Source organism: Myxocyprinus asiaticus, chromosome 36 (genome assembly GCF_019703515.2).
Source record: "Myxocyprinus asiaticus isolate MX2 ecotype Aquarium Trade chromosome 36, UBuf_Myxa_2, whole genome shotgun sequence".
Taxonomy (NCBI): domain Eukaryota; kingdom Metazoa; phylum Chordata; class Actinopteri; order Cypriniformes; family Catostomidae; genus Myxocyprinus; species Myxocyprinus asiaticus.
Window position 1 is genome coordinate 30,049,273 of NC_059379.1, and position 27,991 is coordinate 30,077,263.

Here is a 27,991-nt window from a genome sequence, read left to right on the forward strand (position 1 = left end):
TATCTGTTTATTACATTAATGAAGTTTGTTATTCATACCAAAGCATTAATAAATTGTTTGTTAGAAGACAGTTATTTATTCATCATCATAATTACAGAGTTATAGTTGGAGATAATTAAATTATGGCGAGTATATTGAGGGGAAATATGCTTTCTCTAGACTCCACAGAAGAAAGTTTGCATATAATTTATGACTAACAAGTCCAAGAGCTCAGCTTGGTTTCCTTTCGAATATTTACTTTATTACTTCATTTGCGTCTTATGAAACCAGGGACGTTTCCCAAAGAATGATGATTTTATCATTGTAATTTGGAAATGAGACCAAATAACGTGTGATTGGCAATGTTAGTAAAGAATAAACAGCTCTTTTAAGAGTCCTTCCATGTTGCAATTTTGAATGCTTTACAAATGCATGAAAAGCTAAGCCTATTCAAATGCCTACATTATTTTTTGTGCAAATAAGTTGGGTAAACAATGTCATATGCAACATCTGAGTTACTTCATTTTGATTCTGGGCTGTTACAGTACATGCACAGAAAAGAGAAATTAATGAAAACATCAACACTGTGGTCTCTTGAAGAGTAAAATAATTCAAAGAACAATACATCAGCTGCTTTTCCATGAAGATGGAAAAACATCAGAAAAATTATTTCACTGACTACATCGGCAAAGAACACTGGACTAAACAGACACTGGGTAGATTTTCCTAATGTTTTAAACAACTAGATGTGTTGTAACTGTTCAAACGAATCATGCATACGCTGTACATGCATAATAAATATATTTATTAACATTATCAATTAATCGGATAAAAAACACAAACTAAAAAAAACACATTGACAAACAGTCAACTCCGAAGATATTTGGCAGTTTAAGAGATGTTGCAAAGAAAAGCCATCACATGAACAAAACGTTTGACATTGTTGAGGAAAGTAAAACCAAAGTGCAGTTTTGGTATGTTTACGCAAACCACTGGCCTGCAGTGAGGAACATGTTTGTGCAAAAATCAAAGGAAACATTTGGACAGCACGTGAAACAAAAATATGTCGAACACTGATCACAAGACTCTGAAAGGCCATGTGTCTTATCAGTACACTCACTGGTGTTTTAATGAAAACATTTAAGAAATATTGTTATCCAAAAAATAAGAGTATGCATAACCTCAATGGCAAATGTTAAATTAGCACGGAAGAAAAAGATTTGTTTTTTTGGTCTGTATGCTTGACTCCAGCAAAGCGTGTCTGTCTGCAAGCCAAAAACTAGTCTGAGTGCATACTGTCTTCTGGCATCCACAAACAACCGAAATGGACCATTACAGTTAACCCGAACACAAGCTGAAAAATTGACTCCAAGCCGACTCCTTCCCTCTCCCTTGAATGGAGGTTTGCGTTGGCCAAGTTGGGGCTGCTAAATTTATAAGTAAATTCGATCTACTGAAGGGCTATTGGCAAGTCCCTCTGACACCACGTGCTCGAGATATTTCTGATTTTATTACACCTGCGGGATTATTCTCGTATAACATTGAGTATTGGTTTACGCAACGCCCCCTCTACGTTTCAGCGATTAAAGAACAGAGATGTTTTTGGGTTGGAGGGAGTGGCCGTTTATTTGGAAAAGGCTGTCGTTGTTAGTGATTCCTGGGAGCAGCACTTGTGTCGCATCGCAGCACTGTTCAGTTGCCTAGAGGAGGTGCGTCTCACTGTCAGCCTGACCAAGAGTGAGTTTGCCAGGGCAACAGTGACGTACCTCGGAAAGGTGGTTGGACGGGGTGTGTGCGACCAGTGCGTGCCAAGGTTGACGCAATTGATCACTACCCCTCTCCTACCACAAAGAAAGAGTTAATGCATTTTTTAGGACTGTTAGGCTACTATCGTAGTTTTTGTGAGAACTCTCTTACTGATTTGCTCAAGGATAAGTCTGCGTTCAACTGGACTCCTGCCTGTCAGCAAGCTTTTGAGGCAGCAAAATCACTTCTCACTTCTGCCCCTGTGTTGGCAGCACCAGCGTTTGATAAACCTTTCAAGCTGTGTGTGGACGCCAGCAACGTGGGTGCAGGAGCGGTGCTACTTCAGGAGAATGGTGAGGGTATATGTTGATCGGTGAGCTACTTTTCATAAAAGTTATCTTCTTACCAGCTAACCTATTCTGAGATTGAGAAGGAGACATTAGCTTTGATTTGGGCCCTGCAACACTTTGAGGTCTATGTTGAGTCAGTGGTTGTTCCATTGGTGGTGTACACTGATCATAACCCCCTCACATATTTACATTCTTTGTGGTGCACAAATCAACGCCTTACCCGATGGTGTTTGTTCCTACAGTCTTATGCGCTGGACATAAGACACATTACAGGCTCTGATAACATGTTGGATGATGCCTTATCTAGAGCCTTCTTGCCCTACGTCTTCGTAATCGCCCTTGTTGGGTTGCCCTACTGTCTACCCTGCTTGTCATGTCTTCTTAATTTGCTTCTGCAGGGCCTGTAGTTGCTGAAGGCCAGAGTTGGCATGGTGTACGGGTTGGGGCTATCCAAAGGCGTGATTGGCTGTTTTTTTTAAGCAGGTCTCTTTTGGATCTCTTATTTTTATGGGGGAGGGTGTTACTTTTGGGCTGTATTGGTTTTTCTTTTGTGTTCAATTTTGTTTTGCAGATTGGTAGTGGCCGATTTAAGAAGTTGATGAGCCCAATGATTAGTCCTGACAGGATTCACCTGTGCTGAGGGTTCCATTGGTGCCTCTCCCCGATCCAGACTTGTGTTATTCTCCTTTATTACCAGTTATTCTTTTATTACTTGTTTCCTTTTTAATAAATTATACTTTGAGCAAGATATCCAACGTGTAGTCTCCCCTATTGTTGCGGCTTACGAGCCGGCCGTGACAGCATCAATACTGTCTTTATCTTCCTTAGAGACATTGATGAGATCATCTTCCACACAAAAATTGGGCAATTTTATGACCCACAAAAAAAAGATGACTCAACAGTATAAAGATGTCAAAGCCATAAAAATGTGGCTTGAATCATTTCAATGAAAAATCCCCCTGTAAATCTGAGAGATAACACAATCCTTTCAAAACCCTGTTAAAACAGGGACTCAAAACACATCAATCTCTTGGCAATTTTCATACTTTTCTGGGGGAAAATAATTAAATAAATTAGTCACCATGTTTCACCATATAAAAGTACAAAACAAAGATATTATTAACCAGCTAAACAACAGCTCTTGAGTCTGTGCATGTAGAAAAAAAAGAATGAAACAGTGGTTAACTGCCCTTTCATACAGACAGCCACCTCAATCATTCAGAGCATCATCGTAGGATAAATAGTTTTAAGACAAGATGAGAGGCATTTGTATCCCAGTCAGTGTTGACTCTTGCGTGGACACCACTCAGTGTTTGGGTAGAGCAGGCAGTGAACCGTTTTAAACCTAAAGAGATAATGGTTATAAATGAAAAACAGCACTTAACAGTAGCAAAAGCAGTTTATGCCTAAAGTTTACATATAGTGGGGTCAAAAAGATTTTCTAATTTAATTTTTTTTTTTACATTTTTATAAGCACAACAATTTGAGTGAAAGCTGAATTGAAAAAAATATATAGTATTCTGTGTGTCAGTATTGTGTACTTCAATAGAAGCAAGAAAACATTATATTTGAGAGGGTCAGTCACAAATTAGCTCACTGAAAGGTGAAAAATCTTACATATTTCTTCATTACTATTTTCTGTTTAAAAAAGTTAAATGAATAAAAAAAAAAATCCAGATTTTCAATGTGGTCTCAGACTTTGTGACCCCACTGTATATATCTGTATGTATGAGTTTGTGTACCGTGAAGGGTCTTCAGACAATGAGAAAGCTCCCCCAACATTGACCACATTTCTCCTGTTCTCGAATCCCCCATAACTGAGGGTCACCTATGGAGCAATGCAAAGACACACAGATTCAGAAGCTGTTAGATTTAGGAAGGTAGATGATTATTACTGCTGGGAAAAGCTGGAGTTAGCTGAGACTGTGCCACTTTAATAGATCTTAAGCATTATGGGGTAGGAGTAGGCAGGTGTTCAGGTGGTTGAGTAGAATCTCGGATTAAAGGGTTAGTTCACCCAGAAATGAAAATTCTCTAATTATTTACTCACCCTCATGATATCCCAGGTGTATAGGACTTTTTTCTTCACCAGAACACATTTGAAGAAAAATAAAAAAATATCTTAGCTCAGTAGGTCCTTAAAATGCATGTGAATGGTGATCAGATTTTTGAAGCTCAGAAAAAAATATACGCCTCCAGCTGTTAAATTAATGTCTTCTAAAGCGACACAATCACTTCTGGTGTGAAAAAGATCAATATTTAAGATTTTTTTTTTTTTAACTCTAAATCATGCTTCCGGTCAGCAGCAGTATGCGCGTGTGATGTAATCGCATTGGCATTTGAAACACGTGAGAACCGACACAAGTGCGTCACAGCCGGAAGAGCAGCGCTGTTTACAAGTGAGGAGGAGGAATGCTGTACAGTAGCTTGGTTGGTTTTGGTTTAGATCTGTATTGATTTGTTTCTTTACTCACAATGGTACGTTTTTGTGCTCATCCTGGATGTCTCAAACGAGAGCAGAACATGAGATCACATCCGTATCATGGCAACGGTAATACGTCACACGAGAGACTGCTTGGACTCCACCCTCTCATGAAGCTTATCGGAAGCAATGATTTAGAGTTAAAAAGAACTTAAATATTGATATTTTTTCACAACAAAAGTGATCGCATTGCTTTAGAAGACATTAATTTAACCACTGGAGTCGTATCGATGACGTTTATGCTGACTGTCTGTGATTTTTGGAGCTTCAAAAATCGGATCACCATCCACTCGCATTTTCAGGACCTACTGAGCAGAGGTTTTTTTCTACTATACTTCAAATGTGTTCTGGTGAAGAAAGAAGTCATACACACCTGAGATTTCATGAGGGTGAGTAAATAATGAGAGGATTTTCATTTTTGGGTGAACTATCCCTTTAGTCAATTCCTCCTGCACAAGAACACTGCTCAAACAATAAAGGCTGAAAACAAACAGCCTTAAACCAGCCTAAAATGGTTTGCTGGTTGTAGCTAGTTTAAGATGGTCTCCCAGCTCGACCAGCTGAAAAGTGCCAAAAACCAGCCAAAGGACCCGAGCAAACCATCTTAGACTATTTTAAACTGTTCTTTTCAGAAGGTGTACCACAAAATCAAATTTAATACACAGCTAGCTAGTACTGAGGCCTGTAGCACAAAGCTAGTTGAACAAACTCAGAGTTTTAGAGTAAGTTTCAGGTTGACAAAACTAGATAGATCCAAACCGGGTGCGATGATCTCAAAATGCTCGCTCCAAACGTTCTCTTTCAACTCAAGAGTTTGATCCTGAGTTCATGCTTAACCCTCAAGTGAGTGCACATGAATGAGTGACGTTTGCCACCAACAGCCAATGCGTGAAGCTCAGAGAGAGTCAGCGCGATTTACTTCTAATTGTGGAGCGAAAAATACAGGCAGGGTGACTTTATTGTGTAAGAGATGTCACTTTACTCACAGCTGATTGGTTCAGTGTTAGTTTTCAATCTGTAACCCTAAATAAAACCTGCTCTGTAGCAGGTTAGCCGTGTGGTGTAAGTTGCTATGGCGATGAACACCAGTAAAAACTGACCCGCATTCTTGAGACCGAAAAACCAGAGTTTGCTCAAACTTACCGGCTTCGTGCAACAAAAACTATTTTATTGGTTAACATACATATCAATAAACTAATAACACAAGAACGTTTTTCTCCACTCTTGACATCAAAACAAACGGGCATGCGCACAAGACACTGAATAAGCTAACAGAATGGCAATAAAAGTGTTATATGCAAAGCAAAATTGGGAAACAGGAATAATTCTAGGTGTGTCGATCAGGTTCTCTGCAAACTGTTTCTTCAACAAAAGAACATTATGCTGTTAACATGACCTTACATGTTGTTGGCTGAGCAGTATCAACAGGACTGTGCATGCAAGCGCAGTCATTAGGGACCCTGACCTGTTTGAGTATGCTGTCTGTGGGAAGTCTCTGCAGATTCTCTAGGTGCGAGTGGAACAGACCCGTGTGTGTCAGAGGAACCTCCAGAAGAGCCTCGATAATGTAACCGATTGTACAGTCGTCAGGGAGACGGATCTTCTCTGCAGTTGTTATGAAGTTTCCAAGACTGCGAGATAGAAAGAAAAAATTATTTACGTTTCAAACCAGACCTGAGGAATTTAAATGTATGCAAAATAGAAAACTATGAGTTTAAATCCAAACCAAAACGCTGATAACCATCAAATATCAACTCACTGATTTGCATGTAAACCTGCTTTACATGCAAATCGATAAACCGACAGTAAACCACTGTTTATGTAAGATATGGGGTTTCCAGGGGCCTGGGTAGCTCAGTCGTAAAAGACGCTGGCTACCACTAGTTCACTAGTTCAAATCCAGGGCATGCTAAGTGACTCCAGCCAGGTCTCCTAAGCAACCAAATTGGCCCGGTTGCTAGGGAGGGTAGAGTCACATGGGGTAACCTCCTCGCGGTCACTATAATGTGGTTCGTTGTCGGTGGGGCGTGTGGTGAGTTGAGCACGGATGCCGCGGTAGATGGCGTGAAGCCTCCACACGCGCTATGTCTCCATGGCAACACGCTCAACAAGCCACGTGATAGCGGGTTGACAGTCTCAGACGCGGAGGCAACTGGAATTCATCCTCTGCCACCCGGATTGAGGCGAATCACTACGTGACCACAAGGACTTAAAAGCGTACTGGGAATTGGCATTCTAAATTGGGTGAAAAAAAAAAAAAAAAGATTTTGAGTTTCCTCAAATCTTAACTTACAAACTGTTGCATCATCAGACACTGAAGTTTCAGAATGGCAACACATGCGTTTGCATGCAAAGTTTAAAAAAGGTTTTGTGTAGACTATGTGTGACTAGGCCTGTCGCGATTATTATATAATCGTCTGATCGCGGTTATTTGATCTAACCGCGGTTATTGTGCACTTTAAATTCCAATCACAATTTACTGTCCAAATAAGGCAATGAGTGTCTCATTTAATTGAACTCCGACCGTCTCACTGAGCCGCACCGAGTGCAGCTCTTGAAGAGCGTGTTGAACTTGAGACTTGAAGCACTGTGATAGACGCACCGTCTGCGAAGGCTCGTGACAAACTTCCGCAAAAATATAAACAAAGCGCTCCGGTTTCACTATTATTAAATGATCGTGTAATGTCAAATTTTATTTGTCATTGTAATTTCATACACGCTGTGTTAATAACATGAAGTGACACAGAACAGCACTGTCACGTCCACTTACTATATTGCTAAAGAGATGATAGAATTAAGAAAAACAGAATATTAAAGGTCTTTCTTCATGAGAAATAAGGGCACGTGGGTTTAATCGGAGAGTCTTAAAGTAATGTGTGAAAGTGAAGAATTTTGGACAGAAATATTTTGCCATTGCATACATACAGTATGATATATGATAATAATATAATATAATATAATATAATGTATTCATACTATTATTTTATTAGCAACAGCAGAACAGATTTGTAGTGTTGCAAGTACAGTTGTGCTCAAAAGTTTGCATACCCTGGCAGAAATTGTGAAATATTGGCATTGATTTTGAAAATATGACTGATCATGCCTTTTATTAAAGGACAGTGATCATATGAAGCCATTTATTATCACATAGTTGTTTGGCTCCTTTTTAAATCATAATGATAACAGAAATCACCCAAATGGCCCTGATCAAAAGTTTACATACCCCTGAATGTTTGGCCTTGTTACAGACACACAAGGTGACACACACAGGTTTAAATGGCAATTAAAGGTTAATTTCCCACACCAGTGGCTTTTTAAATTGCAATTAGTGTCTGTGTATAAATAGTCAGTGAGGTTGTTAGCTCTCACGTGGATGCACTGAGCAGGCTAGATACTGAGCCGTGGGGAGCAGGAAAGAACTGTCAAAAGACCTGCGTAACAAGGTAATGGAACTTTATAAAGATGGAAAAGGATATAAAAAGATACCCAAAGCCTTGAAAATGCCAGTCAGTACTGTTCAATCACTTATTAAGAAGTGGAAAATTCAGGGATCTCTTGATACCAAGCCAAGGTCAGGTAGACCAAGAAAGATTTCAGCCACAACTGCCAGAAGAATTGTTCAGGATACAAAGAATAACCCACAGGTAACCTCAGGAGAAATACAGGCTGCTCTGGAAAAAGACGGTGTGATTGTTTTAAGGAGCACCGACGATACTTGAACAAAAATGAGCTGCATGGTCGAGTTGCCAGAAAGAAGCCTTTACTGCGCCAATGCCACAAAAATGCCCGGTTACAATATGCCCGACAACACCTTGACACATCTCACAGCTTCTGGCACACTGTAATTTGGAGTGACGAGACCAAAATAGGGTTTTATGGTCACAACCATAAGCACTATGTTTGGAGAGGGGTCAACAAGGCCTATAGTGAAAAGAATACCATCCCCACTGTGAAGCATACTGGTGGATCAATGATGTTTTGGGGGTGTGTGAGCTATAAAGGCACGGGGAATCTTGTGAAAATTGATGGCAAGATGTATGCAGCATGTTATCAGAAAATACTGGCAGACAATTTGCATTCTTCTGCATGAAAGCTGCGCATGGGACACTCTTGGACTTTCCAGCATAACAATGACCCTAAGCACAAGGCCAAGTTGACCCTCCAGTGGTTACAGCAGAAAAAGGTGAAGGTACTGGAGTGGCCATCACAGTCTCCTGACCTTAACCCTTGTGCAGTCTTAACATTCTGTATACTCCCCTTGTCCTAAGGGTCAAAAATGACCCACCTTCACCAAACCCTTAAAATAAAGCAGCTTAATTGAATTTTAAACCCCAAATCTACTTTGCATGAAGAAACAACCTGCCATTCATCACACACTTTGTGAATATGTGGGTTTTACCTATTCACAGTGTAGAAAGACTCCATTTAATCAGTGGACACCACTCATTTTTATTACAACACACCTGTCATAATTGTTTTCTTTACTAGAGGTTTATTATTATTATTATTATTATTATTATTATTATTATTATTGCTAAAGGTACTGCATAGGTGTAAACATTAATTGTTTAGCAAGAGATAGCACTTGTATAGCCTAAGAAAGTAGCAGAAATGTGCAGAAAGTAGTTTTGAATGCATTTTATTGAAGGGAAACAATAACAGTCTTGAACTTTTTTGGCAACACAGTAATATATTCTTATATACTGTACAATGAGGAATTCAACTACAAAATACTAGTCTTCTTCCATTTTTCGAACCATTTCCCCCACCCACAAGGTGTATAAACAACAACAATAAATAAGAATAAAATAAGATAATAGATACAAAACAAAAACGTGAAGAACATAAATCAATCAACTCTAATTAGCACATGTAGGAGAGTATGCAAGTGTGTGCGCATGGACTTTGCAGATGTATTTCTCACATGTTCAGCACATAGTATTTTTTTTTACAGTCTTTCTTTGAGGGGCAGAATTGGCATCTCCTCCTCTTGCCTGCCCCAGCTGCAGCCTCAGATGGATCAGGATAAGATTCAGCCCCCTGAACAGCTTTCACAAGCGCTGCAGAGGCTGCTGTGCAGGGGAAGGTGCTCCCTTCTTTGAATGTGTGGGGTTACAAGTGCCTTTCCCAGCTGCTCCAGGAAAATCCTCCTCTTGTTCCACTTATCAGGCATCCAGGTAGGGTTGATCTTGTTCCATATCATGAAGGCATTGTATGAGGACACATCAATGATGTTATGGCAGATGACCATGGGCCAGCAGGCAGTCATCCTCCTGCAGCTGTAAGTTCCAATCACCTTATCCAGGTTGTCCTCGCCTCCTTTGTTGTGGTTGTAGTCCAGGATGATGGCTGGCTTCCTGTCCTCACGATCACTGATCTCAGCCGTTTTGTGCAGTGTGCTCAGGAGGACCACATTCTTGTTCCTCTTTGGAAGGTAAGAAACTAGAGTGATGGTGGGGGTGAAGGCAAACTTTGATGAGAAGGCCTTGTTGCGAGGAGTGCAGGGGGGAGCTCAGGCTTGTTCTTTCTAACTGTGCCAACCATGGTGATCTTCCTCTTCAGAAGCTGCTGGCTGAGTTCATAAGAGGCGAAGAAATTGTCACACGTGATATTGTGCCCCCTCAGTCCATCTGTCACATCAAGCACAACCTGCATCCCCTGGTTCTTCTCCAGGCCTCCACTGGTCGGCTTCCCTGTGTAGACTTGCATCTTCCAGGCGTAGCTGGATTGTGCATCACAGGCTACCCATATCTTGATGCCATACTTTGCTGGCTTGCTGGGCATATACTGCCTGAAAGGACAAAAAGAGATTACTATCAGTAATTAGTATCAGTGTCACAGAAAACAATCACATAAATCAATGATATTACAGCAATACATAATAAAATTAACAGTGAAAATCACTTACATTACAGATATGAAAATCAAAATGTACCTCTGAATGGAACCAGTTGCTTATCCACTGTTACTTCAGGCCCAGGGTTGTAGAGGTATGGCAGACGCTCCACCCACTTCTCCCAGACCTCTCTTATGGCCGCCAGTTTGTCTCTCACACGTCTTGCAGGTCTTGAATCACGGTTATCAAATCGTAGCATTCTTGAGAAAGTGTGAAAGACTTTCAGTGGCATCGTGGCATGGAAAATCTCTGCATCCCAGAGACTACATGTAGCCTCGCCTTGGGATCTATACACACCCGCTAAGATTAGCAGCCCTATGTAGGCACGCAGGTCAATCTCATCCATCCTTTTCCAGTTGTCTCCATATTTACGGAAACCCTCCAAATTTGTCATCTCTAGGATTATTTTTTACGATGGCTGGTGTGATGAACATGTAGAATGTTGAGGCGATGTCCTGGGCATGGGCAACTGCATGTCTTGTGGGCCCTGGGGTCATCCTTATGACATTTTGTGCTGCCATCCTGCCCTGGTTGTCATATGGTGACAAGGACCATGTTATTTTGCTGTTCTTTGACAAAAATGTCTCTCTTTCAGCATGGGGAATTTTCTTCTTCATCTGAAGATGATGCATCGTGCTCTGGGTTGTATTTTTCCCCATCTTCTTCTTCAGATACCTCCTCCTCTTCTAAATCATTGTTCTCTTGTTCCTCCTGGACATCTGAAAAAAATCAGATCTACGACCTGTTGGGCACTGAAATGTGCACTCATGGCTTCAGCAAAGAGAGAACTGGGGATACTGTCATTTGCAGCACCTTTATAGCCTCTGACTGCATTCCCCATTAGTAAACAATGCTTTCAAGAAATGTTTATTTTGTCTGAAATTGTTTTTATTTTGTCTGTGAACTTGAGTCATATGTGGGTTCGTGGAGGGGAGATGCTGCACATGCACAAGAAAGTTTTAGTTTTGTCTGAGTTCAATCAGTAGCACACATAATCTCAATTTCTCATTGTGTGTGTGTGTGTGTGTGTGTGTGTCTCTTTGTGGTTTTTGTGGTGTGTAAATGATTTTATAACTGCTGGGTCAAAAATGACCCTAAGACAATCTTTGTACCCTGATGGTGTACAGCTTTCATGGAAATATGAACAAAGGCAATGTTTCACTTTTTCTAGTGTTGGGGTCACTCTAGGAAAAGTCATCAAATTTCAAGTTGAAAAAAAATAATTTAGCTGGTTTTCTCTGCTGGTAAACATAGTGGCAGGTCATTTTTGACCCTTAAGACAACACAAATATCATCGAGCCACTCTGGGGAGATCTCAAACGTGCGGTTCATGCAAGACGACCAACGACTTTGCATGACCTGGAGGCATTTTGCCAAGACGAATGGGCAGCTATACCACCTGCAAGAATTTGGGGCCTCATAGACAACTATTACAAAAGACTGCACGCTGTCATTGATGCTAAATGGGGCAATACACAGTATTAAGAACAAAGGGTATGCAGACTTTTGAACAGGGGTCATTTCATTTTTTTCTTTGTTGCCATGTTTTGTTTTATGATTGTGCCATTCTGTTATAACCTACAATTGAATATGAATCCCATAAGAAATAATTGTGTTTTGCCTCTTTTCTTTAAAAATGGTACATATATTACCAATTCTCCAAGGGTATGCAAACGTTTGAGCACAACTGTATATATATATATATATATATATATATATATATATATATATATATATATATATATATATATATATATATAAACTCAGCAAAAAAAATAAACGTCCTCTCACTTTCAACTGCTTTTATTTCCAGCAAACTTAACATGCACAATTATTTGTATGAACATAAAAAGATTCAACAAGAGATGTTACCCCATTCTTCCACCAAGGCACTTGCAAGTTCCCGCACATTTCTTGGGGGAATGGCCCTAGCCCTCACCCTCCGATCCAACAGGTCCCAGACATGCTCAATGGGATTGAGATGTCATGCGTAATGTGTCTCACAGTGCGGACATTGCAATGAATTTCCCTGGCCACATCTGCAATCCTCATGCCTCCATGCAGCATGCCTAAGGCCCTGGGCATCTTTCTTTTGGTGTTTTTCAGAGTCAGTAGAAAGATCTCTTTAGTGTCCTAAGTTTTTATAATTTTGACCTTAATTGCCTACCGTCTGTAAGCTGTTAGTGTCTTAATGACCGTTCCACAGATGCATGTTCATTAATTGTTTATAGTTCATTGAACAAGCATGGAAAACATTGTTTAAACCCTTTACAATAAAGATCGGTAAAGTTATTGGGATATTTACAAAATTATCTTTAAAATATAGTGTCCTGAAAAAGGGACGTTTCTTTTTTGCTGAGTTTTATATATATATATATATATATATATATATATATATATATATATATATATATATATACACACAATATATATAATTTATAAATATAAACTTTGGCCCCCAAGCAATGTCGCTTGGTCCAATCAGGCCCACAACCCAAAATGAGTTTAGGCGTAAACACTTAAACCCTAAAGTGACTGTAAAAACGATGATCTAAACAACTTTACAGCTTTTAACATAAGAATTAATTTAAGTGCTTTTATAAAATTATAAGCTTCACATTTCTGTCTTTAAACCCTCAAAAAACTGGCCCCATTTACTTCCATTGTAAGTGCATCAATGAAACCTAGACTTTTTTTTTTTTTTTTTTTAAAGAAAAGCGGGGTGAGTCAAAGTTTTTTTTTTTTTTTTTAGTAATCAACATTATGGCACAAATGCTGTCGATTGAGCTTAACTTGTATTGAACCTGGAATATTCCTTTAAGTGTAAAAAAAAAAAAGTAGAAAAAATACATTTTTTACCTTGCCCAAGGACTCATTTTGAGTGCTAAACCGCGGCTGATGCAGAAGCCAGCTCCTCCAGTGGCAAACCAGAACTTCACAGATACCTGCAGAAGATATCCAAGATGGTTATCAATGGTTTGGTCTAACAAATTAATATTACAATCAGTGTTCTGCAATTGCCAATCCAACTGAAACTGTTCAAAGTACATTTTGTACACCGTGCAGTATGTGTATTTTCAACAATAATTGTGTATGGGGCCTGGGTAGCTCAGCGAGTATTAACGCTGACTACCACCCATGGAGTCGTGAGTTCGAATCCAGGGTGTGCTGAGTGACTCCAGCCAGGACTCCTAAGCAACCAAATTGGCCCGGTTGCTTGAGAGGGTAGAGTCACATGGGGTAACCTCCTCGTTGTCGCGATTAGAGGTTCTCACTCTCAATGGGGCACGTGGTAAGTTGTGCGTGGATCGCGGAGAGTAGCATGAGCCGCCACATGCTGTGAGTCTCCGCGGTGTCATGCACAACGAGCCACGTGATAAGATGCGCGGATTGACGGTCTCAGAAGCGGAGGCAACTGAGACTTGCCCTCCACCACCCGGATTGAGGTGAGTAACTGCGCCACCAAGCGGACCTGCTAAGTAGTGGGAATTAGGCATTCCAAATTGGGAGAAAAGGGGTTAAAATAAAATACAAAATTTTAAATACAAATTGTGTATTATTGTGTGTGTATACTGTGTATTTTGTACATCCTGTATATTGTTATACAATCACTATATGATTGCAATGTTTGTAATAGACCCACCCAATATTTCCCCCCACTGTTACAATAGTGTGATGACAATAAATTGATTTGATCTGATTACAAAGACATCAAAACTGTGGCTAAATAAAATCTTATACAGTATATGGCTTGGTTCAGTTCAACTTCTTAGCTTAGTACTGAATTACACTTTCTTTCATGCCATGAGTGACACCATGCTCACCGATCCATCACTCTTCACTCTCTCAGCTGCCTCTATGGGATGGTCCAAACTGGGTCTGCCCAAGTACACATCCTGTGTGTGAGAGTAGAAAGAGAGCAACTCCAACAAACTGGGCAGGATCACGTAGTTATCATCATCTACATGACAGAACCACCTGCAAAACACATGGCAAAGAGAGAAAGCAATGAAACCACTGCCACTTCCCCACTTTAAAATAGAGAAGAACACATCACAACAGCTTGAAACTGTCTATATTTAGACACGTTTCTTGTAAATTATGATAAACATAAGATCTGATGTTTTCAGCGCACCCTTTGAAAAAGAAAACTAAAATAAAGTGAGAATCCACAAGAGGCTGTGCCAAACAGTGATTTTACCTTGGGTAACAGGTGTTCTTTGGCACAATCTTATAAAAGACACTAGTGTTCAATACAGTTACATTTCTTATGAGCAATTATCGGAAAATAAACAATTCTTCCAGCAAGTAACCTAGCTCATTATCCCAACTGTAGGCTTTTTGTTACTGACAAACAATACATTAACTTAGCACTTTAATATGGAATGTGCTGCTGTCACAGTTGTGCATTTATAGTCATTTTACACCGGCTTTGAACGCAATCAGAATGTAGCGATGGAACTGTTTAAATAAAAGTTTAAAAATGACAGCCAGTTTAACACAATGAAACATCTGCTGATAATGGCTGAAATTAAAGACTTTAATGACAGATTGTGATCTTTGGAAAGTGGCAAACGTGGCCTGAAGACGAACTCAACTTTTTCTGTGACTCGATGAACTTGTCATATTCCACAGACATCTTACAGCACAGGGCTTGGCGAGTGTGAGCTGCGGAGCAGTTGGTATTGATGATGTTGAGCCCTTGTGAAAACATGACAATGACAGATCACTAATGATTTCTAATTAATATGAAATCAAGACGACGACATGATCCATATGAAAGTACCGTGTGTTACCTGCTCTCTGCCTGAGCTCCTTATCCTCTCCATCAGTGAAGATAAACGTCTGAAAGATAGAACGCAGTCAGGGATCACTGGCACCTGAAACACTGCGCTCACACAAAACAATCTGCTCATTGTGGAAGCCAGAGATACAGTGACCAAGCACTGCAAAGAACTAAGCTGTGAAGTCTTGTAAAGGCCAATTTATACTTCTGCGTCGAACCTATGCCGTAAGCAATGCGTAGCCACAACGGTCACCGTGTAGCCTGCGCCGTAGCCTGACTTGCACCTCTACAAAAATGGAACTACGCATGTCGCGTTAACGCAGACCACAACAGCTGTGATTGGTCCACTTTATAACTAGAGACCATACCCCACAGCGCGACAAAAAGAAATCTGAGATAGCGGCACATTTTCTGGAATATTATTTTAAGATCTATGCATCATATCCACTGATTAGTGATCGTGTCACACTAGTTGGACTCATATTTTTTGGGAACATCTGCTATTTTTATATTCTGTTTGTGTTTCAAAAAGTTACAAGCGAAAACGCGACAAAAAAATACATCTGTTTACAGCTTTTAAACTCTGCTTTTTTCTCGGGAATTTTACTCGATATACTGTATACTTGACATGTAACACTATTTGTTGTGTTCTACACGAAAACTTTCCAATCTGTATAATGGTTTGTCCGTATGTTTGAAAGTACGGTGTACAGTAAATAATCATATTTCATAAGTTATGAAAACCAAACAATTCTAATTTGTCAACTAGGTAAAAAGCACCGTTTAAGAGTTGTTATTTTGCCTATATGCATTGTAAAGTCTAGCTTTAAAGCTTTAAAATGACATGCATTTTGTGTTGGTCAACAAAGTTATTTATTAATTTAATTGGGGTTTTTTTCTTCAGCACGGAGCATCAAAGAATGCCAAAATATATTTTTATTATTAAGTGACTCAAAAACAAGCATGCAGTATACGTATGTCTGATTTATTTTCGATCTGCATAGCAGGCAACATGTATAATAAATAATATACCATATTTTGAAGAACTCGTTTTTAATGTTACAATAATTTAATAAATACTTTTGAATCAATGACAGACATTGCTTTAGTTTATTTATGAAATTTAGAATTATTTCAGAAATTAACACATTTTCCACTAGCGCTTGGCTGTGTACTAGCAGAACGACGACACACCAATGCAGAACAATAAATGCAAATCACTTCGTTGGCCACAACATGGAGCCTACGCCGTAGGGTTAACGCAGAAGTATAAATCAGCCTTAATGTTGACTATTCCAGGCAAAAACCAAAGTGTCAGAGAGGCAGAACTAAATAAGTGAATAAATCAATAAAATGTTAAAGAAAAAACAACAGAAATCGACAATAATCGTTAATTGAGTGGTTTAATCTATGTCCTTCTAAGTCGATACGATAGCTTTGGATGAGAAAAAGACCAAATTTTAAGATTGTGTTGCTTCAGAAGATGTGGATTAAACCAATCGATTCAAATGGATTACTCTTTTGCTGTCTTTTTGACTCCCTTGACTTGCATTGTATGGACAAAATCACCTCATACATTCCTCAAAAAAAAAAAAAAAACCTTAGCAGAAGAAAGAAAGTCATTCGAGTTTGGGACAGCATTTCGGTGAACTGTTCCTTTAAGGTCCATTGCATCACTCCCACTACTGCTGCTAAGTTAAATCATTCAAAAGTAAGGGACATTTTTCCAAACTTAAAGGAATAGTTCACCCAAAAATGAAAATTCTCTCATCATTTACTCACCCTCATGCCATCCCAGATGTGTATGACTTTCTTTCATCTGCTGAACACAAATTAAGATTTTTAGAAGAATATTTCAGCTCTGTATGTCCATACGATGCAAGTGAATGGGTGCAAAAACTTTGAAGCTCCAAAAAGCACACAAAGGCAGCATAAAGTAATCCAGAAGACTCCAGTAATTGTATCCATGTCTTATGAAATGATCCAATCAGCTTTGGGTGAGAACAGACCAAAATATATCTCCTTTTTCACTGTACATCTTGCCATTGCAGTCTCTAGGAATTATTACTTTCTAGCGCCATCTAGCACTCAGGGCATACATCAAGCACTAGTAAGTGTAATGAAGCTTGAAATCATGATCAACAAGGAGACAGCTGAAGTCAAGATTTATAGTGAAAAAGGAGTACATTTTAGTCTATTTTCATCCAAAATTGACTGGATCGCTTCAGAAAACATGGTTTAATCCATGTCTTCTGGAGTCATATGAATTAATTTTATGCTGCCTTTATGTGCTTTTTGGAGCTTCAAAGTTTTGGTCACCATTCACTTGCATTGTATGAACCTACAGAACCGAAATATTCTTCTAAAAATCTTCATTTTTTGTTCTGCAGGAAAAAAAAAAGTCACATCTGGGATGGCATGAGGGTGAGTAAATGATGTTTTAATTTATGTGTGAACTATTCCTTTAAGGTAATTATCTTTCATGCAGACTTGATACAATTTAAGCTACTCGTCGGGAAAATCGCTCAAACAATGCCTCTTTGAGAAAGTCTGGAATTGTTTTTGCCAATGTTGAGGATTAGACTACTGGTTAAACCTTTCCACTGAACAGAGAACACATAACTTTTCTAACAAAATAAACTCTTCCATGACCTCGACTCTATAGCTATTTGCACCTTTTTATTTATTTTGTCCAAAAATTGCAAACGGGGCGATTACAATTTCTGAAAGTCTGATGGACTTTAGGTCAACTAAAAAAACAGTTTGAAAAGAGAAGGATGGTTCCTATTTTATTCATAAAAAAAAAAAAAAAGGTTGAGGAGAGGACTTTGAGGAAAAGTTTAAACATTGCCAATTGGGAAAGAATGTTTCATCTGGCATGAACTGGTACTTAATACTGATCTGTTGTTTTATAAACGCTTGGTTTCAAAATCTAGCTTTTTGAGTGAAGAATGGAAACAAAGCACTTTAGCAACTCCTCCTGGGCAACTTGGTCCTATAGTGTGTAATAGCAAAACAATGGCCCTGCACTGCTTTACGGGTAAAGTCAATCTTAGGATCCCCTTGGGCCCCAATCAGTACTCTGGTAGCCCTTTTCCACCGAAATGGCGATGGTTTGCATGCCGACACTGTGCTCCGCTGGTTCACAGAGCCTTTCGTAGGCCAGCAGCCCTTTTCCACTGACTTCAGAACCGAACTGTGTTGTAATGGGTTATGCGACTACTTTACCTGCCCATAAACAAACATGGCACGTCACAACAGTGTTTGTGTACAGCTTTTACTTTTGTTTTTGAGGACATATTTAAATATACGGAGTAATGCAATCCAACGTTATTACATTGCTTAACAAGATTGTCAGAGACGACATCTATGCTAAAGACGACATGTAATGTAATTACATTATTTTGTATGAACTATGGCTTAACATTCTAAATTCTGTAAACTGTAACAGTTGAATCATTATTCACATTGGTGTAGCAGATGGTTATATTTGGATTTTTGCCATAGCATTTAATAGTATGTTTACGTCTTGAATCCCACCAGATTACTTAACAGATAGCCGTGATCTTCCTAACTTAGTGAGTAGATGGTCAAAAATCCCCTTACTGGACAAAACAATGCACAAAATAAGAAGACAACAGTGTAAAGTGTAAAGCTAACATAGCTGGCAAATATAATAACTTACTGAGATCAGCAGCAGAGGACACCGGCGATTCTGTGTTTATCTCAAGCGTGACTAGCTGAATTTAATGTTAATAGAAAGCAGGCTGGTCAGTGTCCAAGTCCAAAAAATTGTTGCTCCGTCCACTGTCGCTTTTGTTTAGGTCCTTCTTACGGTTCCTGCACTCCCGTACAAATGTTTTTCAATTAGTTTATGATTTGGTAAATTGTCTGATTAAAGCCGGCGTACATAATTTCGTGCTGGATCTTCTCGTAGACGATTTTTTTCCCCTTTCCGATTCTCTATCTCAGATCTCCGTAAAGACCATATTGCAAGTAGAGTGCTTGTTTCATCCGCGTTACCTGAACGCTTTTGATGTCTGATAATTTTATAGGGTTTTTATTGTTTTTATAGAGTGAAGAAGTACTCTTTGCTGCAGACGGTAGCTACCGTTGTTTGGGAAAATTTGGTGACGCAACATTATCCCGTCCTTCGCCCCCTGACGTACTCGGTTCCTGTGTGGAGACCACGGACTTTTCTGTGGTGGAAACGCTCAGAACAGTTCAAGAATTCGCACCGGCCCAGGAACCCACCCAGAACTATGTCGGTGGAAAAGGGCTATGGGAGAGGCCTCGGGAAGAGGGCATGTCTATTTCTCTGCCACCTTTGGCAGTCAAGTGAATGTATTTGGATGAAAGCAAACACTCAATGTCTTGTGTCTGTGGGTCTCAAGACAAGACCCCACCCCCACCCTGTTAAAAGCACCAGGCACACAGCCAAAGAGCAGCTGCCACACTTCCTCCTTTATGCTGACCACTGTATATATTAACACCTTTAAAACATATCCCTACATCTAGACATTCGAAAATGTAAAAATTACAGTTTGAAAGGTGCATTAAGTGTATTAAAGGGATAGTTCACTCAAAAAGAATATTCTGTCAACATTTACTTGACAGAATAAATATGAGGCTTCCTCATGTCATTTGAAACCTGTAGAATTTTTTTTTTTTTTAACAAAAGTAGAAGATGCCCAATGGCTCTCAAGCCTTCTAAAGGGCTAAAAAAAAAGTACCATAAAAGTAGTCCACATGACTTGAGTGCTATACATTTTTGGTATGTTCCAGACTTCAGAAGAAATATTATATTTTATGAAAATTTTATGCTGTTTTTCTCATCATTTTGAAGTCAATTATGCTTTTATCAATGCATAATTTTTTATGCTTTTATCTATGCATAACATGGAAATTAGTTGTCAAGACATTGTTCAAAAATTCACGTTTCGTGTTCAATGTAAGAAAGAAAATCATACAGGTTTGGCATAACATGAGGCTGAGTAAATGATGACAGAATTTAAATTTTTGGGTGAACTATCCCTTTAATTACTTGGACACAATACCTGTTCCTTTGCTTTGGACACCCATGTCTGGGACAGGAGCTGCAGTCTAGACTTGTGATATTTCCTGGTTGTCTTGATGGCGATAAAAATGTCTTTTGAGTCCAAAGAGTCTTTGGAACGGGACCTGGGGGGGTCGGCATGTGCAGGGGCCCCCTCCAACACCCTCTGCGGGTCTTTGGGTCGGCCCCCAAGAGGAAGCGGGTGGGTGAAACTATCATCCTTGGCATTATCATTTCCATGGTGTCCAGCTGATACAGATTTCCTGTGGAGGTCATGGGTCCATCCGACTCTGGCAGGCTTGGCATGGGGCCGGGGTTGGGGCAGATCCCCCTGTCGCTGCAGAGGTTGTAAGGAGGGTATAAAGAGCACCAGCAGGGCAAAGAATGCCAGGGAGAGCAGAAAGCAGATTTTCTTTGTGCCAACATGGGATAAGTGCATTCTTCCTGTACACAACACCAGCTCAACCGCCCGCACCTGCCTGACTTTCCAATATAGCGCCCATCTTCATTGCATCACCGAGAACCCTGCATAAACAAAACGCACATGCATACCGATAAAAAATTACAATAAAATATTCATACATAAAAACCACACTATTTGTACCCAGTGTCAGATTTTGTAACTGTACAAAAACACTGTATAATTTTTTTTAAAACATAGTTTAAACGCATTATGAAAAAAGCATAAAAAACAATAAAACACTGAAAAAACAGGAATGACAAAGCGTAAAATGTATTAAAATAGGAGAAAATTATGAATAATTATAAAATAAAAATTGAATACAATGACTATGGAGATATAAAATGTACAAATCAAATGCTAACTTAAAGGGATAGTTTAAAGTCATTACTGACACTTAACCTCATGCTGTGGAACACAAAATGAGATGTTATGCAGAATGTTAGCCTCATTCACCATTCACTTCCATTGTTTGGAAAAAGATACGATGAAAGTAAACAGTGACTGAGGATAACATTCCGCCTATCACCTTCTATTGTGTTCCATAAGAGAGAAAGTCACACGGGTTTGGAACAACATGAGGGTGAGCTAATGATGACAGAATGTTTTTTTTATTTTATTTTTTTATTTGTGAACCCTTTAAAATTATGTCTTCAGAAACTTTTTAAAAACATGAAAACAGTTTGTCTAATTTTTACTGGTAATTTTTTTTTTTTTTTATCAAAATAACTTTACAATTATCAGGTCATTTAAAGCCAGGGTTTTCAAACTTTTCGATTCCAAGGACCCACAATATGACGGTCCCCTTGCGAGAGAGCCTTTCTTTAGATATATAAAGGCAGCTAGCCTATTTTCATGTATAAAAAAAAAACATATACTGTGTGAGAAAAACAGTAAGCGCTATATTACAAAGACACATTATTTCCAAAATAATTTCGAACAGAATAATTGGGTTTTATATTGTCGTACTAAAACTAAAACAATTATATTTTTTTCCACAAAATTATTTGCTGATTTGATTTTTTTGTTTCTTACTTTTGAAAATCACAGATGTCAATAGAATAACATAATACATCTATTGATTTCCAATCAGTCTTTAGAAAGCAGTTATAAATTCAAATTAAGTAAATGTGTTATTTTTTATTGCATTAAACCTAGATAATTAATATCTTAAGTTTACACGTTAAACCCAAAAATGAGAGAATTTTGATTTTTGAGAATTTTGAGTGATGCATGGTCCATTTCATCACTCCCACTACTACTGCTAAGTTAAAACATTCAAAATTAAGGGACATTTTTCCAAACTTAAAGGAATAGTTCACCCAAAAATAAAAACCTCTCATCATTTACTCACTCTTCTGACATCCCAGATGTGTATGGCTTTCTTTGTTCTGCAGAACACAAATGAAAGGTAGGTCCATTCCATGCAAGTGAATGGGTGCCAAAATTTTTAATGTCCAAAATCCACAAAAAGGCAGCATAAAAGTAACCCATATGACTCCAGTGGTTAAATCCATGTGTTCAGACATGATATAAGTGTGGGTTAAAAAACAGGTCAAAATTTTAATTCTTTTTTTTATCATAAATTCTCCTCCCTGCCCAGTAGGGGATGATATGTACAAAGAATGTGAATCACCAAAATCAGAAGGAGAATGAGAAAGTGAAAGTAAATTGGAGATTGAATGAGCAGGGAGGAGAATTTAGAGTAAAAAAGGACTTAAATATTGTTCTTTTTCTCACCCACACCTATCAAATCACTTCTGAAGACATGGATTTAACCACCAGAGTCGTCTGGAGTACTTTTATGTTGCCCTTATGTGGGTTTTGGAGCTTCACAATTTTGGCACCCATTCACTTGCATTGTATGGCCCTAAAGAAAAATTCTTCTAAAGATCTTCGTTCGTGTTCAGTAGAAGAAAGAAAGTCATATACATCTTGGATGGCATAAGGGTGAGTAAATGATGAGAGAATTTTCATTTTGGGGTGAACTAACCCTTTTGACAGCTCTAAAAATGCATATTGTAAAATCTTTTTCTTTTTCCTCTCAAATTTTCCGCAGATCACTTAGCACCCCCTTGCTGCCCCCTGGGGGTCCCCGGACCACAGTTTAAAAACCCCTGATCTAAAGGACAAAATCTGCCAGCCATGGTGTTGTGCTCTTCAAATGTTCAAAGTCTTTTTCTTGCATTTCTCCAATGTGCAATCCGATGAAAGCATATGCATTCAGTTTCATTTTAGCACAAGCCTCATCAACCCAAATAACAGTCTTAGCCATCAATGTGAGCCATTTCCTGTCTTCTATTTTCAGAGTTTAAATGATACCTTAACCTCTCACAGATGTGGAGGCTGTAGAGCAGTGTCAGCATGAAATCATTTTCATATTCATGCCCAGCTGAAAACTAATGTGATGCACAAAACTGCTTCCTCAATGCAAACAGATACTAACAAAACAAATAAGCAGCTTTTGCCACCACAAAACAATTAAGGCTAAAAGGTGCTGTCAGTAAGGGTGTGTTGTGTTCCATTCTGAAAGGCTCATCCCTATGCCCTGATCCCTTCAGGGGGTTTTCCCTCCAGAGTAAAGGCTTCGGAGGGTTGGAGCGTGTAGGGCTCAAAAAATATCGGTAATTCGGAACACACTTCAACGTCATCGATCCAAGCCAATGGAGATGCTGCCGTCGCACAAAGGCAAATGCTAATGACCATCACCTGCACCCAATCAGAAATAAATATTTATACATGATTTTGCCTACTATTAACTATTTTCAGAATGCAAACCAAAACACTTTAAAACTCTTAGACTTTATGAAGAAATTTAAGCTTCATGTTTAAATATGTTTTATTTAAAAAAAATATACCAGTAGCTTATACAAATGTACAGCATGTTAAAATATGAAATAAATGCCACTGTGTATATTTCTTTTATTTCAACTCCTTTATTAGAATAACAGATCAAGCGAATTTATAGGAAAATAACACAAACACAAGCCAGTTTCAAACAGAAAGCCAGAGGGTGTTTAGAGGTGCAGATGCGTTAATTTACAACAAACTTTTTCCACATTTTGTTATGTTACAGCCTTATTCCAAAATGGTTTAAATTTATTATTTTCCTCAATTCTACAAACAATACCCCATAATGACAACATGATAGAAGTTTGAAATCTTAGCAAATAAGTATTCACAGCCTTTGCTCAATACTTTGTTGAAGCACCTTTGGCACCAATTACAGCCTCAAGTCTTTTTGAGTATGACGCTACAAGCTTGGCACACCTATTTTTGGGCAGTTTCTTCCATTCTTCTTTGCAGGACCTCTCAAGCTCCATCAGGTTGGATGGGGAGCGTCAGAGCACAGCCATTTTCAGATCTCTCCAGAGATGTTCAATCGGGTTCAAGTCTGGGCTCTGGCTGGGCCACTCAAGGACATTCATAGAGTTGTCCCGGAGCCACTCCTTTGTTATCTTGGCTGTGTGCTTAGGGTCGTTGTCCTGTTGGAGGATGAACCTTCACCCCAGTCTGAGGTCCAGAGCGCTCTGGAGCAGGTTTTCATCAAGGATGTCTCTGTACACTGCTGCATTTATATTTCCCTTGATCCTGACTAGTCTCCCAGTTCCTGCCGCTGAAAAACATCCCCACAGCATGATGCTGCCACCACCATGCTTCACTGTAGGGATGGTATTGGCCAGGTGATGAGCGTTGCCTGGTTTCCTCCAGACATGACGCTTGCCATTCAGGCCAAAGAGTTCAATCATTGTTTCTCATGGTCTGAGAGTCCTTCAGGTGTCTTTTAGCAAACTCCAGGCAGGCTGTCATGTGCCTTTTACTGAGGAGTGGCTTCCGTCTGGCCACTCTACCATACAGGCCTGATTGGTGGAGTGCTGCAGAAATGGTTGTTCTTCTGGAAGTTTCTCCTCTCTCCACAGAGAAACGCTGGAGCTCTGTCAGAGTGACTATCGGGTTCTTGGTCACCTCACTGACTAAGGCCCTTCTCCCCCGATCGCTCAGTTTGGCCAGGCGGCCAGCTCTAGGAAGAGTCCTGGTGGTTCCAAACTTCTTCCATTTACGGATGATGGAGGCCACTGTGCTCATTGGGACCTTCAATGCTGCAGAAATTTTTCTGTACCATTCCCCAGATCTGTGCCTCAATACAATCCTGTCTCAGAGGTCTACAGACAATTCCTTGGACTTCATGGCTTTGTTTGTGCTCTGACATGCACTGTTAACTGTGGGACCTTATATAGACAGGTGTGTGCCTTTCCAAATCATGTCCAATCAACTGAATTTACCACAGGTGGACTCCAATCAAGTTGTAGAAACATCTCAAGGATGATCAGTGGAAACAGGATGCACCTGAGCTCAGTTTTGATGTCATGGCAAAGGCTGTGAATACTTATGTACATGTGATTTTTTTGTTTGTTTTTATTTTTAATAAATTTGCAAAGATTTCAAACAAACTTCTTTCACATTGTCATTATGGGGTATTGTTTGTAGAATTTTGAGGAAAATAATTAATTTAATCCATTTTGGAATAAGGCTGTAACATAACAAAATGTGGAAAAAGTGAAGCGCTGTGAATATTTTCCGGATGCACTGTACACACACACACACACACACACATACATACTATATATTTATACACATATATATTACATACACACTGGAGGCCAAATGTTTGGAATAATGTACAGATTTTGCTGTTTCGGAAGGAAATTTGTACTTTTATTGACCATGAAGTGGCATTCAACTGATCACAAACTATAGTCAGGACATTACTGATGTAAAAAACAGCACCATCACTATTTGAAAAAAGTCATTTTTGATAAAATCTAGACAAGCCCCATTTCCAGCAACCATCACTCCAACACCTTGAGTAATCATACTAAATTGCTAATTTGCTAATTTGGTACTAGAAAATCACTTGCCATTATATCAAACACAGCTGAAAGCTATTTGGTACATTAAATGAAGCTTAACGTTGTCTTTGTGTTTGTTTTTGAGTTGCCACAGTATGCAACAGACTGGTATGTCTTAAGGTCAATATTAGGTCAAAAATGGCAAAAAAGAAACAGCTTTCTCTAGAAACTCGTCAGTCCATCATTGTTTTGAGGAATGAAGGCTATACAATGCTTGAAACTGCCAAAAAACTGAAGATTTCATACAAAGGTGTACACTACAGTCTTCAAAGACAAAGGACAACATCAGAGTCTCTAGTTTGAGAAATAGATGCCTCACATGTCCTCAGCTGACAGCGTCATTGAATTCTACCCGCTCAACACCAGTTTCATGTACAACAGTAAAGAGAAGACTCAGGGGTGCAGGCCTTATGGGAAGAATTGCAAAGATAAAGCCACTTTTGAAACAGAAAAACAAAAAGAAAAGGTTAGAGTGGGCAAAGAAACACAGACATTGGACAACAGATAATTGGAAAAGAGTGTTATGGATCTTAATCCCATTGAGCTTTTGTGGGATCAGCTAGACTGTAAGGTGCGTGAGAAGTGCCCGACAAGACAGACATATCTATGGCAAGTGGTACAGGAAGCGTGGGGTGAAATGTCACCCGAGTATCTGGACAAACTGACAGCTAGAATGCCAAGGATCTGCAAAGCTGTCATTGCTGCACGTGGAGGATTTTTTGATGAGAACTCTTTGAAGTAGTTTAAGAAGTTCTGAACATTGTTTTTCAAATTGTAATAGTCATTTTTCACGTTATTAATGTCTTGACTATACACTGTGATCAGTTGAATGCTACTTTGGTGAATAAAAGTACCAATTTCTTTCCATAAGAGCAAAATCTGTACATTATTCCAAACTTTTGCCAGTCTATATATATAAATCGAGAGTTCATGGCAAATTTGCCGCTAACTTGTCCATTGTTGCCAAAGGTTTGCTGCAGATTCACCACTACCGGTGAAGAGCTACAAACCTCTGGCAAACATTTGCAGTGAATCACAAGCTCATTTGCATTTGAAAATAATGAGTGGCAAATTTGTGGAAAGTTTGCCAGCACTATAGATTTTTGTAAGGGCAACTCGCAGGCTCTCTGCAGGCTGAAAACCGCTTTGTGCTTGCGCTTGGTGTTTGAGGTTGTGCCGTTTATCCGTAATCCACGCCGTGAGAGCTGTAGGTAGTAGCCAGGGGCGGATTATGAATAGCATGGGCCCCGGGGCCAATTTTCTTTTGTTTCTAATGTGTGTGTACATCATTTTCAAGATATTTCCAAAAAATGCTTTTCATGTCTTTATGTGTCAAACTTTAACTTACTAAGTGCACCTTTAATATGCTCATATCTATATCAATCTCAGCTCTGAATATAATTTTTGGTCATTACCCTATAGAACTTTATTATGCACTACGGTATTTGCATATACGCATCATGGCATTTACTCCAAGGTACTTCAAAGAATATCACTGGTATTACCATGGTACTTTTGTTTAGAGTTTAATTTTCTTGGATTTGACGCCTGAGGAAACAGCTGGACTGAAGTGACCTGGACAAAAGGTTTCAATGAACAAAGCTGCATTTACACAGAGCTGTGTCTCAAAATCTTGTGAGCTCAGCTGACTACCTAGACAGCGTTTTGGGGAATTCAAGCATATACTGTATGTATTCCTATCCATGTAGAAAATATAAACAACCAAAACAAGCCTGAGGTGTTTGGCTGGTCAGTTGGTTGGTTGGTTTTAGGTGTTTTGGGCACGTCTTGGTAGGCAGGGAGACCATCTTAAACCAGCTATGACCATTTTAAACAAAGTAAGACCAGCCAAATCAGCTCAGACTGATTTAAGAGGGTTTTTTTCTGCAGGCAATGTCCAAATACACAATTAACACGCGCTTGCGATGGTCAAAAATGCAGACGTAGTAAACTAAAATAATAAATTGACGTGTTTCTTCTGCTGTAAATTTCCCCAAATGTACAATCAGAACAAAGGTGAAATATAGAGGTAATCACTTTTAAATGAGTTTACTTTTACGCCATCTACGAACATTTTCCTGAAGTTACTTACCGAGAGTGATCAGATGGTTGGAAGTGTTTCTGAGCTCTTCATCCTCCGGGCATTTAAACGAATCAAATCACTAAAGCAATACTGTCGATCATGCCAGGCTAAAATGAAATAGTCCTTATACACCGATGCTGTTAAAGTGATTACCATTCACTGATTTCTATTCCTCCTCGTCAGCATGAGTCACTCCATATATCCATCTCTTTATTGTTCTCACTTGGACTTCTTCGCTTCGCT

The 27,991-nt window shown here is 39.2% G+C and overlaps 1 protein-coding gene across 2 annotated transcripts; it reads right to left on the bottom strand.

Moving 5' to 3' along the window:
- Positions 1–27,987, bottom strand: LOC127427398 (beta-1,3-N-acetylglucosaminyltransferase radical fringe-like). 2 transcript variants are annotated; one of them, XM_051674994.1, is made up of 9 exons: positions 27,902–27,987; positions 20,297–20,820; positions 15,250–15,298; positions 15,052–15,154; positions 14,278–14,431; positions 13,313–13,398; positions 6,023–6,188; positions 3,818–3,903; positions 1–3,420 (listed from the first exon to the last, which is right to left on the bottom strand). In XM_051674994.1, exons 2-9 carry the CDS (start codon positions 20,732–20,734, stop codon positions 3,354–3,356), a joined length of 1,149 nt encoding a protein of 382 aa, XP_051530954.1. In that variant the 5' UTR covers positions 20,735–20,820; positions 27,902–27,987; the 3' UTR covers positions 1–3,353. The 2 variants fall into 2 exon arrangements, with proteins under 2 accessions (XP_051530954.1, XP_051530953.1); XM_051674993.1 differs by having other exon boundaries at positions 27,758–27,985.
- Positions 27,988–27,991: the final 4 nt, after the last annotated feature.